Here is a 14,520-nt window from a genome sequence, read left to right on the forward strand (position 1 = left end):
AAAGTGAATTTAAGACTTGAAATATTTATTATAAAAGAAAATAAAAAATAAATGATCAATATAAAATGTTAGACTGTAAGCGTACAAATATATTTTATGTCTCGATATTTGATATAAAATGTAAAATTTTAATCGTATAAATATATTTTATTACCTTGACTTTGTTATATGTAAACTAAGAAACTGTAAATGTATAAATATAGTACAAAATCTTGACGTTTTACAAGAACCGAAATTGTAACAACAAAAGGCAAATAAAAATGGCTGTAAAAGTACTTGTCATCGTATTACGTGTATAAAGACAATTCCCTATGCGAAACATGTTATTTTTGGTTTGATAAGTTATTATCCGGGAATATATGAATTAACTCGTATTTCAGTCAATGCTTTTCTTCTAATTTCTGCATTATTCTGCATTATTATTTATTTATTTGTTAAAAAATTATTTATTATATTAAGTTATGAATGAAAGTTTGAAGATATACGTCTTAATCGCTGCTAATTTATTGTGATTTGATTTAAAATATACAGGCTGGTACGCTATTCATGAAAATCGTTCAAACGCGATAATTTCCGCTTTATTTATGATCTATAAATAAGTGTTAAAGGAATTGTGAAATAATGCTGTTCAGTATAAGACAACTACACTTGAGAGTGATTTGTAATAGAAAAATTTTGGATACATTTATTGCTAAATTCATTTCATTTGTTAACTTGGATAAATTATCCATACGCTATATTGTTTTCATAATTTATATTTAAACAATAAAATTCTCAATTTCTAAGCATAATATAAAAAATATTTAATATGGATTTGAATTTTTTTCTTTGGGGAAAAAAAAAGAGGAATCGTCGAAAAAAAAGGAAGCATTGTTCCCAGTTCGATTTATCAAAGTGACCTCTCATCTTTGTATAATTTTTTTTTATTTTTGATAACATATAATATAAAATATTACAAAATTAACTAATGTACGATGAAAATATATTCGATTATTGTTGTCTACCCGTAATATTCCACATGATATTGTACTTCTTATGGTTGTGTTTATACAATAATTGACATAAATAAAAATAATCTATACCGTACAATGAAAATTTATGACTGCGTACATATTTATATACTCTCCTCTGTTCAACCGATCGAATTTTAAAAATAATTTAGCATGTAATTATATAACGTATTACAAGCAGAAATATTATCAATTCGAATAAACAAAGCTTTTGTGTATATAGTATTTCAAGAAAATTAACCTTAATATACCCATAATTCCACGTATATTCTAAGTTCAATAGTAATTGTATTTCCACCATCTTGCTGAACTTCTCCTTCCATGTATGCCCATGAAACGGCCTTATTGCGTCAGCACATTACTCATATAGACGCTAGTATCTCAAGACAAACGAATATAACCAACAATCAGTGGACGACAATAAGAGAGGAAATAAAGGAAATGGAAAATATTTACTGAGTAACATAGAGAAGTCTTGTTCTTTTGTTCCATGATGTTGAATCTTGTCCTATGTAATACGGTATATAATTTATATACATGTATATATGCATATATATATACAAACAAATATATATACACATATTTTTTAATTAATATTATGTTTTCATGTCATATAAAATAATAATAATAATATTCTATTTCATATGTACATAGGTATCTGAAAAATTGATTGAGCAATGCGCAGTAGATAGTTCTCCTGGTTGTTAACTTTTTTCCCAGGTAGACCATATCTATGGCCCTTTGTGAAAAGTGATCAGCACAATACCCAGCGTATAATACTTATCAGTCATCTTCTCTTGTTCTGGGCGTATACTGCATCTTATAAGAAAAAAAAATGTAAGTTCTTATTAGTTCTTAAAAATGTTAAAACGTTCAAGATAAAGTTACATTTCTCAATTTCGATATCATCTCATTCAATTATTTTTATTCAGTAAAATGGGTAAAACAGCAATAATGATTTTACAAGAGTTAGGAATGAAAGAGGGCTTCTTACCAGTTTACACATTGCTTTCTTCACAAACTGGTAAGCAAATAAATGTATTTACTTTTAAAGTACAATATAAAGAGTTCTCAGCAACTGGACAAGCTTTGAATAAAAAAGACGCGAAGCAGAAAGCAGCTCAGAATATGTTAACATTATTGGAAGACCCAAATGATATTTCCAAGACCAAACCACTATCATCATCAAACGACATTTATCCTGATACTTCCCCTTCTACATCAAGACAAGCTTTGCTAGATTCAACATTAATGCATGAAGACCTTAAAAATTATGTTGGATCTTTGCAAGTATGACTCATTTAAATTATTATTTTTTTCTCTATTTAATTTTGTGAATATATATACATATATATATATATATATATATATATATATATATATATATATATATATATAATAGAATATATATAGTTTCATCATCATTCTCTTTATAGTTTACTATCTATTTCTTGTAAATACTTTTTGTTTATAATATGATCGTAAGAAAGTTTTCTGGTTTTTTAGCAATACTGTGGGGAAAATAAATTAATGCAGGCAGAGTATCAAATTACGGATATAACTGGCCTAGGACACGAACAAGTGTTTACTATGTCCTGTACAGTAGGGTCAATAACTGAAGAAGCAACAGGAACTAGAAAAAAGCAAGTCAAACAAAGAGTAGCAAAAAAGATGTTAGAACGTCTCACAAATACTAATCATCCGTCAGTTGCAAACAAAGATGAATCTGGATCTTCTAATCCTTTTAAACACTGTGACGATTTGTCTGGAATAGACAAAGATGTTCTTGACGACTTAAGTTTACAATTACATAATTCTGAACTAAACGAAACCGAATCTCAAGCAAGTAAGAAGAAAAAATTTCTAGATGCAAATATCAAGAGTAACCTAGGACCAATACTTCCAAAGGATGTTAGTGAATTACAAAATCGTCATTTGTTCTTCAAACAGTACGTTTACAATACTGTTTGTAATGATAGCGAGGAAACATTACTTGAAATATTGAATACTGTCAAAGGCTTTAAGAGAAGTTTTATGGATATAGAGGAATATGACATCGTAAGAGTAACTTCTCTGGAACAGGAGATTTTAATATATATTGAAGAGAAAATGAAATTATCCATGGAAAAAAAGATTATACATAGCAAGAATCCATTGCTAAAGATAACTGCTTTTAAAATAAGTACTCCTGTAGCTATAATTCAATTTGGAGCACATAACAGTTCGCTGGTTGCAGGAGCAATAGCTCTAGTTAATATTCTTGACACGATTATAAGATACTTGGAGTAAATATAAATGTCTAATTTCTTACAGTAGTTCTTACAATTTTACGTTCTGACATTTACTTTTTGATATTATAATATATATAGGTTGATATCACAATTTATACAATCGTAATTGTGTTCGTAATTGTGGTAATAATTGTGACAATAATCGTGATCGTGATCGTGAACGTGATCGTGATCGTGATCGTAGTCGTCGTAGTCGCAATCGGAATTTTAATCTTCATATTAATCTTAATCGGAGTCAGAATCATGAGCTTTATCCTGATTGTAGTTGTAGTTGTGTGGTAGGCGTAGTCGTAGTCGTGCGCGTGATGGTGATTGTGTTGTGACCGTAGTCGTAGTCGTAGTCGTAGTCGTAATCATGATTGATGTCGTAATCGTGTTGTAATTGCAACGTAATCGTAATAGTAATCAAATGTAATGGTAACCCTAAAAAAGATTTTATACCTTGAGGCTTTACATAATCTATGAAATTATAATCGTATAAGTATATTTTATAAACTTTTAAAATCCATTAAAGTGAATTTAAGACTTGAAATATTTATTATAAAAGAAAATAAAAAATAAATGATCAATATAAAATGTTAGACTGTAAGCGTACAAATATATTTTATGTCTCGATATTTGATATAAAATGTAAAATTTTAATCGTATAAATATATTTTATTACCTTGACTTTGTTATATGTAAACTAAGAAACTGTAAATGTATAAATATAGTACAAAATCTTGACGTTTTACAAGAACCGAAATTGTAACAACAAAAGGCAAATAAAAATGGCTGTAAAAGTACTTGTCATCGTGTTACGTGTATAAAGAAAATTCCCTATTCGAAACATGTTATTTTTGGTTTGAAAAGTTATTAGGCGGGAATATATGAATTTACCCGTATTTCAGTCAATGCTTTTCTTCTAATTTCTGCATTATTCTCTGCATTATTATTTATTTGTTTATTAAAAAATTACTTATTTATTACATTAAAAAATTAATTATTTATTTTATTAAAAAGTTATGAATGAAAGTTTGAAGATATACGTCTTAATCGCTGCCAATTTATTGTCAATTGATTTGAAATATACAGGAAGGGACGCTATTCATGAAAATCGTGCAAACGCGATAATTTCCGCTTTATTTATAACCTATAAATAAGTGTTAAAGGAATTGTGAAATAATGCTGTTCAGTATAAGACAACTACACTTGAGAGTGATTTGTAATAGAAAAATTTTGGATACATTTATTGCTAAACCTACAACAGATCTACAAAGAAAATGTAAGTATACTAGATGGGAACATCGTAAACCAATTGCAATAGTGAATAAAAATGAGTTGTTTGATGATCAAAATGTGACTGATACAAAGATATTACAGAGAAAACGACAGAGTATCATGGTCAGAAAAATTAAATCACAAAAAAAAGTTTCTCCAAATGAAGAAACTCTTTTAGATAAGGAAAGTGATAAGATCAATAATAAAAACGGATGGAGCAATCGTATCATCAAACTCAAAGAAAATGATAGTATTACTAGGTCAGTATACAATATACAATATCATAATATCTTAATAATAAAATGATATACAAATATATCTTTTTTCTAGGTCTTTAATGATAAATGTAAAGTCTCGTAAGAAACGAAAGAAGAACGATCAGATTCTTCTAGAGGGCTATAGACTAGTCAAACATGGGACAGAAGTTGGAGTAAAACCCAAAGCTATTTTTCTTTTTCCAGATCATCTGACATTATTTATTTAACTTTGTACGAAGATGTTAAATTATTTCAGATTCCATATAAAACAATACAATTGTGGAGTAATTTAGCAACTTCTCCTGGAATTATAGGTAGGTTTATATTACTATCTAATTAAGTGTCATACATGTAATGTCATATAATTACTACACGCACATTAACTATGCGTAAAATTATATTTATTATGTGCAAAATTACACAACAAGCAAAAGAATAATTATGATTTTCTTTTCACCTAATCATTATGGAAGCGCTGGATTAAGAAGATTTAAAAATGCAAGGACAGAATGTATCAGATGGACTAGCACCGAATCTGTGTCATTTGCAAAAGCCATGAGTAAAGATGGATGTACGGATGAAAAACAATGAAAAGAGATGATGTTTACAGCCATAAACGAACAAAACGACTGCAACCGAGGTCATTATTAGATATCAGATGAATATATCGATTAGTGAAAGATTATTTCAAACTACTCGATGCTTTAATGAAGTCTTCTATTAACAAATTATTTAAAGATATAAAATTTATTTTTCTGCTCAGCCTTCATTTGGACAAGGTGTCGATAGGCACTTATTTGGTTTAAAAATGATAGCTTCTATCGAATCAATGTGTCTTCCAGAATTGTATAAGGATGTTGCATATATTAAAAGTACATACTATGATTTAACAACGAGTCAAGTAAGAAATAAACATAGTTATTCCGAATAAACATGTTTACAATTGTGGATACAAGTTTTGATGTAATTCTCTAATCAACAGGTACCTCATAAAACATCGTCATTTATGTGTTACGGTCCGGTTGTACCAGAAGGTTACGGTTGTTGTTATAATCCTCGAGAGAACGATATTCTCTTTCGTTGCTCTCCCTTCAAATCCAGTACAAAAGCAGACGCAACACAATTTGCCAACACTTTAAAAGAAACTTTGTGTCGGATGAGAAACTTATGTAATGTTTGATTATATTGATATACTATGTAATAGTATAAATATATAATTATTTCATTTGTTAACTTGGATAGATTATCCATACGCTATATTGTTTTCATAATTTATATTTAAACAATAAAATTCTCAATTTCTAAGCATAATATAAAAAATATTTAATATCTATTTGAATTTTTTTCTTTGGGGGAAAAAAAAAGGAGGAATCGTCGAAAAAAAAAGGAAGCAATGTTCCCAGCGCGATTTATCAAAGTGACCTCTCATCTTTGTATAATTTTTTTTTTATTTTTGATAACATACAATATAAAATATTACAAAATTAACTAAGTTGTGATGAAAATATATATATTCTATTATTGTTGTCTACCCGTAATATTCCACATGATATTGTACTTCTTATGGTTGTGTTTATACAATAATTGATATAAATAAAAATAATCTATACCGTACAATGAAAATTTTTGACTGCGTACATATTTGTATACTCTCCTCTGTTCAACCGATCGAATTTTAAAAATAATTTAGCATGTAATTATATAACGTATTACAAGCAGAAATATTATCAATTCGAATAAAGAAAGCTTTTGGGTATATAATATTTCAAGAAAGTTGACCTAAATATACCCATAATTCCACGTATTTTCTAAGTTCAATAGTAACTGTATTTCCACCATCTTGCTGAATTTCTCCTTCCATGTATGCCTTTTAAAGGGACTTATTACGTCAGCACATTAGTCATCTAGACGCTAGTATCTAAAGCCAAGCGAATGTAACCAACAATCAGTGGGCGACAATAAGTGAGGAAAAAAATGAAATGGAAAATATTTAGGGGGTAACATCGAGAAGTCTTGTTCTTTTGTCCCATGATGTTGAATCTTCTCCTATGTAATACGGTATATAATTTATATACATGTATATATGCATATATATATATACAAACATATATATATACACAGATATTTTTTAATTCATATTATGTTTTCATTTAATATAAAATAATAATAATAATATTTTATTTCATATGTACATAGGTATCTGAAAAATTGATTGAGCAATGCGCAGTAGATAGTTCTCCTGGTTGTTAACTTTTTTCCAAGGTAGACCATATCTATGGCCCTTTGTGAAAAGTGATCAGCACAATACCCAACGTATAATACTTATCAGTCATCTTCTCTTGTTCTGGGCGTATACTGCATCTTATAAGAAAAAAAAATGTAAGTTCTTATTAGTTCTTAAAAATGTTAAAACGTTCAAGATAAAGTTACATTTCTCAATTTCGATAGCTTCTTATTCAATTATTTTTATTCTGTAAAGATGGGTAAAACGGCAATAATGGTTTTACAAGAGTTAGGAATGAAAGAGGGCTTCTTACCAGTTTACACATTGCTTCGTGCAGAAACTGGTAAGCACATAAATATATTTACTTATGAAGTAAAATATAAAGATTTCTCAGTAACTGGACAAGCTTTGAATAAAAAAGACGCGAAGCAGAAAGCAGCTCAGAATATGTTAACATTATTGGAAGACCCAAATGATATTTCCAAGACCAAACCACTATCATCATCAAACGACATTTATCCTGATACTTCCCCTTCTACATCAAGACAAGCTTTGCTAGATTCAACATTAATGCATGAAGACCTTAAAAATTATGTTGGATCTCTGCAAGTATGACTCATTTAAATTATTATTTTTTTCTCTATTTAATTTTGTGAATATGTATACATATATATATATAAAAATACATATATAATAGAATATATATACTTTCATCGTCATTCTCTTTACAGTTTACTATATATTTTTTGTAAATACTTTTTGTCTATAACATGATAATAAGAAAGTTTTCTGGTTTTTTAGAAATACTGTGTAGAAAATAAATTAACGCAGGCAGAGTATCAAATTACTGACATAACTGGCCTAGCACACGAACAATTGTTTACTATGTCCTGTACAGTAGGGTCAGTAACTGAAGAAGCAACAGGAACTACAAAAAAGCAAGTCAAACAAAGAGTATCAAAAAAGATATTAGAACGTCTCACAAATACTAATAATCCGTCAATTGCAAACAAAGATGAATTTGGATCTTATAATCCTTTTGAAGACTGTGACGAGTTGTCTGACATAGACAATGATGTTTTTGACGAGTTAAGTTTAAAAGTAGAAAATTGTAAACTAAACGAAACCGAAGCTCAAGCAAATAAGAAAAAAAAATTTCCAGATGCAAACGTCAAGAGTTACCGAGGACAAATACTTCGAAATGAAGTTATTGATTTCCAAAATTATCATTCGTTCTTCAAACAGTATGTTTACCATACTGTTTGTAATCGTAGCGAGGAAAAATTCATGGAAATATTTAATACTGTCAAGAGCTTTAAGACAAATTTTACAGATATAGAGAAATGTGACATCGTAACTTTAACTTCTCTGGAACAGGAGATTTTAACTTATATTGAAGAGAAAATCAAATTATCCATAGAAAAAAAGATTATAGGTTCCAAAGATCCATCGCTACAGTTAACTGTTTTTAGAATAAATGCTCCTTTACCTATAACTCAAATTGGAGCGCATAACAATTCGTTGGTTGCAGGAGCAATAGCTCTAGCTAATATTCTTGACACTATTATAACATTCTTGGAGTAAATATAAATGTCTCATTTCTTACAGTTGTTCTTACAATTCTACGTTGTGACATTTACTTTTTGATACTATAATTTATATATGTCGATATCACAATTTATACAATCGTAATTGTGTTCGTAATTGTGATAACAATCGTGACAATAATCGTGATCGTGATCGTAGTCGTATTCGTAGTCGTAGTCGTAGTCGTAATCGGACTCTTAATGTTAATCTTAATCTTAATCTTAATCTTAATCTTAATCTTAATCTTAATCTTAATCGGAATCAGAATCGTCGACGTGATCGTGATTGTAGTTGTAGTTGTAGTTGTAGTCGTAATAGTGCTCGTGCTTTTAATCGTGATGTGATCGAAGTCGTAGTCGTAGTCGTAATCATGATAGATGTAACCGTTGTTGTAATTGCAACGTAATCGTAATAGTAATCATCTGTAATTACTTTTATTTAAGTTACTTTTATTTAGTTATTATTTTAATTGAGTTACCCTAAAAAAGATTTTATACCTTGAGGCTTTACATAATCTATGAAATTATAATCGTATAAGTATATTTTATAAACTTTTAAAATCCATTAAAGTGAATTTAAGACTTGAAATATTTATTATAAAAGAAAATAAAAAATAAATGATCAATATAAAATGTTAGACTGTAAGCGTACAAATATATTTTATGTCTCGATATTTGATATAAAATGTAAAATTTTAATCGTATAAATATATTTTATTACCTTGACTTTGTTATATGTAAACTAAGAAACTGTAAATGTATAAATATAGTACAAAATCTTGACGTTTTACAAGAACCGAAATTGTAACAACAAAAGGCAAATAAAAATGGCTGTAAAAGTACTTGTCATCGTATTACGTGTATAAAGACAATTCCCTATGCGAAACATGTTATTTTTGGTTTGATAAGTTATTATCCGGGAATATATGAATTAACTCGTATTTCAGTCAATGCTTTTCTTCTAATTTCTGCATTATTCTGCATTATTATTTATTTATTTGTTAAAAAATTATTTATTATATTAAGTTATGAATGAAAGTTTGAAGATATACGTCTTAATCGCTGCTAATTTATTGTGATTTGATTTAAAATATACAGGCTGGTACGCTATTCATGAAAATCGTTCAAACGCGATAATTTCCGCTTTATTTATGATCTATAAATAAGTGTTAAAGGAATTGTGAAATAATGCTGTTCAGTATAAGACAACTACACTTGAGAGTGATTTGTAATAGAAAAATTTTGGATACATTTATTGCTAAATTCATTTCATTTGTTAACTTGGATAAATTATCCATACGCTATATTGTTTTCATAATTTATATTTAAACAATAAAATTCTCAATTTCTAAGCATAATATAAAAAATATTTAATATGGATTTGAATTTTTTTCTTTGGGGAAAAAAAAAGAGGAATCGTCGAAAAAAAAGGAAGCATTGTTCCCAGTTCGATTTATCAAAGTGACCTCTCATCTTTGTATAATTTTTTTTTATTTTTGATAACATATAATATAAAATATTACAAAATTAACTAATGTACGATGAAAATATATTCGATTATTGTTGTCTACCCGTAATATTCCACATGATATTGTACTTCTTATGGTTGTGTTTATACAATAATTGACATAAATAAAAATAATCTATACCGTACAATGAAAATTTATGACTGCGTACATATTTATATACTCTCCTCTGTTCAACCGATCGAATTTTAAAAATAATTTAGCATGTAATTATATAACGTATTACAAGCAGAAATATTATCAATTCGAATAAACAAAGCTTTTGTGTATATAGTATTTCAAGAAAATTAACCTTAATATACCCATAATTCCACGTATATTCTAAGTTCAATAGTAATTGTATTTCCACCATCTTGCTGAACTTCTCCTTCCATGTATGCCCATGAAACGGCCTTATTGCGTCAGCACATTACTCATATAGACGCTAGTATCTCAAGACAAACGAATATAACCAACAATCAGTGGACGACAATAAGAGAGGAAATAAAGGAAATGGAAAATATTTACTGAGTAACATAGAGAAGTCTTGTTCTTTTGTTCCATGATGTTGAATCTTGTCCTATGTAATACGGTATATAATTTATATACATGTATATATGCATATATATATACAAACAAATATATATACACATATTTTTTAATTAATATTATGTTTTCATGTCATATAAAATAATAATAATAATATTCTATTTCATATGTACATAGGTATCTGAAAAATTGATTGAGCAATGCGCAGTAGATAGTTCTCCTGGTTGTTAACTTTTTTCCCAGGTAGACCATATCTATGGCCCTTTGTGAAAAGTGATCAGCACAATACCCAGCGTATAATACTTATCAGTCATCTTCTCTTGTTCTGGGCGTATACTGCATCTTATAAGAAAAAAAAATGTAAGTTCTTATTAGTTCTTAAAAATGTTAAAACGTTCAAGATAAAGTTACATTTCTCAATTTCGATATCATCTCATTCAATTATTTTTATTCAGTAAAATGGGTAAAACAGCAATAATGATTTTACAAGAGTTAGGAATGAAAGAGGGCTTCTTACCAGTTTACACATTGCTTTCTTCACAAACTGGTAAGCAAATAAATGTATTTACTTTTAAAGTACAATATAAAGAGTTCTCAGCAACTGGACAAGCTTTGAATAAAAAAGACGCGAAGCAGAAAGCAGCTCAGAATATGTTAACATTATTGGAAGACCCAAATGATATTTCCAAGACCAAACCACTATCATCATCAAACGACATTTATCCTGATACTTCCCCTTCTACATCAAGACAAGCTTTGCTAGATTCAACATTAATGCATGAAGACCTTAAAAATTATGTTGGATCTTTGCAAGTATGACTCATTTAAATTATTATTTTTTTCTCTATTTAATTTTGTGAATATATATACATATATATATATATATATATATATATATATATATAAATACATATATAATAGAATATATATAGTTTCATCATCATTCTCTTTATAGTTTACTATCTATTTCTTGTAAATACTTTTTGTTTATAATATGATCGTAAGAAAGTTTTCTGGTTTTTTAGCAATACTGTGGGGAAAATAAATTAATGCAGGCAGAGTATCAAATTACGGATATAACTGGCCTAGGACACGAACAAGTGTTTACTATGTCCTGTACAGTAGGGTCAATAACTGAAGAAGCAACAGGAACTAGAAAAAAGCAAGTCAAACAAAGAGTAGCAAAAAAGATGTTAGAACGTCTCACAAATACTAATCATCCGTCAGTTGCAAACAAAGATGAATCTGGATCTTCTAATCCTTTTAAACACTGTGACGATTTGTCTGGAATAGACAAAGATGTTCTTGACGACTTAAGTTTACAATTACATAATTCTGAACTAAACGAAACCGAATCTCAAGCAAGTAAGAAGAAAAAATTTCTAGATGCAAATATCAAGAGTAACCTAGGACCAATACTTCCAAAGGATGTTAGTGAATTACAAAATCGTCATTTGTTCTTCAAACAGTACGTTTACAATACTGTTTGTAATGATAGCGAGGAAACATTACTTGAAATATTGAATACTGTCAAAGGCTTTAAGAGAAGTTTTATGGATATAGAGGAATATGACATCGTAAGAGTAACTTCTCTGGAACAGGAGATTTTAATATATATTGAAGAGAAAATGAAATTATCCATGGAAAAAAAGATTATACATAGCAAGAATCCATTGCTAAAGATAACTGCTTTTAAAATAAGTACTCCTGTAGCTATAATTCAATTTGGAGCACATAACAGTTCGCTGGTTGCAGGAGCAATAGCTCTAGTTAATATTCTTGACACGATTATAAGATACTTGGAGTAAATATAAATGTCTAATTTCTTACAGTAGTTCTTACAATTTTACGTTCTGACATTTACTTTTTGATATTATAATATATATAGGTTGATATCACAATTTATACAATCGTAATTGTGTTCGTAATTGTGGTAATAATTGTGACAATAATCGTGATCGTGATCGTGAACGTGATCGTGATCGTGATCGTAGTCGTCGTAGTCGCAATCGGAATTTTAATCTTCATATTAATCTTAATCGGAGTCAGAATCATGAGCTTTATCCTGATTGTAGTTGTAGTTGTGTGGTAGGCGTAGTCGTAGTCGTGCGCGTGATGGTGATTGTGTTGTGACCGTAGTCGTAGTCGTAGTCGTAGTCGTAATCATGATTGATGTCGTAATCGTGTTGTAATTGCAACGTAATCGTAATAGTAATCAAATGTAATGGTAACCCTAAAAAAGATTTTATACCTTGAGGCTTTACATAATCTATGAAATTATAATCGTATAAGTATATTTTATAAACTTTTAAAATCCATTAAAGTGAATTTAAGACTTGAAATATTTATTATAAAAGAAAATAAAAAATAAATGATCAATATAAAATGTTAGACTGTAAACGTACAAATATATTTTATGTCTCGATATTTGATATAAAATGTAAAATTTTAATCGTATAAATATATTTTATTACCTTGACTTTGTTATATGTAAACTAAGAAACTGTAAATGTATAAATATAGTACAAAATCTTGACGTTTTACAAGAACCGAAATTGTAACAACAAAAGGCAAATAAAAATGGCTGTAAAAGTACTTGTCATCGTATTACGTGTATAAAGACAATTCCCTATGCGAAACATGTTATTTTTGGTTTGATAAGTTATTATCCGGGAATATATGAATTAACTCGTATTTCAGTCAATGCTTTTCTTCTAATTTCTGCATTATTCTGCATTATTATTTATTTATTTGTTAAAAAATTATTTATTATATTAAGTTATGAATGAAAGTTTGAAGATATACGTCTTAATCGCTGCTAATTTATTGTGATTTGATTTAAAATATACAGGCTGGTACGCTATTCATGAAAATCGTTCAAACGCGATAATTTCCGCTTTATTTATGATCTATAAATAAGTGTTAAAGGAATTGTGAAATAATGCTGTTCAGTATAAGACAACTACACTTGAGAGTGATTTGTAATAGAAAAATTTTGGATACATTTATTGCTAAATTCATTTCATTTGTTAACTTGGATAAATTATCCATACGCTATATTGTTTTCATAATTTATATTTAAACAATAAAATTCTCAATTTCTAAGCATAATATAAAAAATATTTAATATGGATTTGAATTTTTTTCTTTGGGGAAAAAAAAGAGGAATCGTCGAAAAAAAAGGAAGCATTGTTCCCAGTTCGATGTATCAAAGTGACCTCTCATCTTTGTATAATTTTTTTTTATTTTTGATAACATATAATATAAAAATATTACAAAATTACTAATGTACGATGAAATTATATTCGATTATTGTTGTCTACCCGTAATATTCCACATGATATTGTACTTCTTATGGTTGTGTTTATACAATAATTGACATAAATAAAAATAATCTATACCGTACAATGAAAATTTATGACTGCGTACATATTTATATACTCTCCTCTGTTCAACCGATCGAATTTTAAAAATAATTTAGCATGTATTATATAACGTATTACAAGCAGAAATATTATCAATTCGAATAAAGAAAGCTTTCGTGTATATAATATTTCAAGAAAATTGACCTAAATATACCCATAATTCCACGTATTTTCTAAGTTCAATAGTAATTGTATTTCCACCATCTTGCTGAATTTCTCCTTCCATGTATGCCTTTTAAAGGGACTTATTACGTCAGCACATTTTACTCATATATACGCTAGTATTTAAAGACAAACGAAAATAACCAACAATCAGTGGACGACAATAAGTGAGGAAAAAAATGAAATGGAAAATATTTAGCGAGTAACATCGAGAAGTCTTGTTCTTTTGTCCCATGATGTTGAATCTTGTC

The 14,520-nt window shown here is 28.3% G+C and overlaps 2 protein-coding genes and 1 long non-coding RNA gene across 22 annotated transcripts in view; 2 read left to right on the forward strand and 1 right to left on the reverse strand.

Moving 5' to 3' along the window:
• LOC127072481 (uncharacterized) overlaps positions 1-14,520 on the reverse strand; it is a 54,688-nt gene that overhangs the window by 18,947 nt on the left and 21,221 nt on the right. For 4 of the 20 annotated variants that reach the window (XR_007785479.1, XR_007785474.1, XR_007785473.1 and 1 more), the window contains 3 exons: positions 9,350-11,024; positions 3,966-7,179; positions 155-3,724 (listed from right to left, as the gene is read on the reverse strand). The exons of 1 other annotated variant lie outside the window; for it this stretch is intronic. This is a non-coding gene — a long non-coding RNA (uncharacterized LOC127072481). The remainder of the gene's footprint in view (positions 1-154; positions 3,725-3,965; positions 7,180-9,349; positions 11,025-14,520) is intronic. 15 more of the 20 variants (XR_007785492.1, XR_007785487.1, XR_007785481.1 and 12 more) reach the window with 10 other exon arrangements.
• On the forward strand, positions 1,947-9,120 carry LOC127072478 (RISC-loading complex subunit tarbp2-like). The gene is made up of 2 exons (XM_051012919.1): positions 1,947-2,300; positions 7,844-9,120. Exons 1-2 carry the CDS (start codon positions 1,947-1,949, stop codon positions 8,624-8,626), a joined length of 1,137 nt encoding a protein of 378 aa, XP_050868876.1. The 3' UTR covers positions 8,627-9,120.
• Positions 7,052-13,277, forward strand: LOC127072477 (RISC-loading complex subunit tarbp2-like). The gene is made up of 3 exons (XM_051012917.1): positions 7,052-7,197; positions 7,298-7,651; positions 11,708-13,277. The coding sequence occupies exons 2-3, from the start codon at positions 7,298-7,300 to the stop codon at positions 12,488-12,490; spliced, it is 1,137 nt and encodes a 378-aa protein (XP_050868874.1). The 5' UTR covers positions 7,052-7,197; the 3' UTR covers positions 12,491-13,277.

The sequence above is a fragment of the Vespula vulgaris genome, unplaced genomic scaffold (genome assembly GCF_905475345.1).
Source record: "Vespula vulgaris unplaced genomic scaffold, iyVesVulg1.1, whole genome shotgun sequence".
Classification (NCBI taxonomy): Eukaryota; Metazoa; Arthropoda; class Insecta; order Hymenoptera; family Vespidae; genus Vespula; species Vespula vulgaris.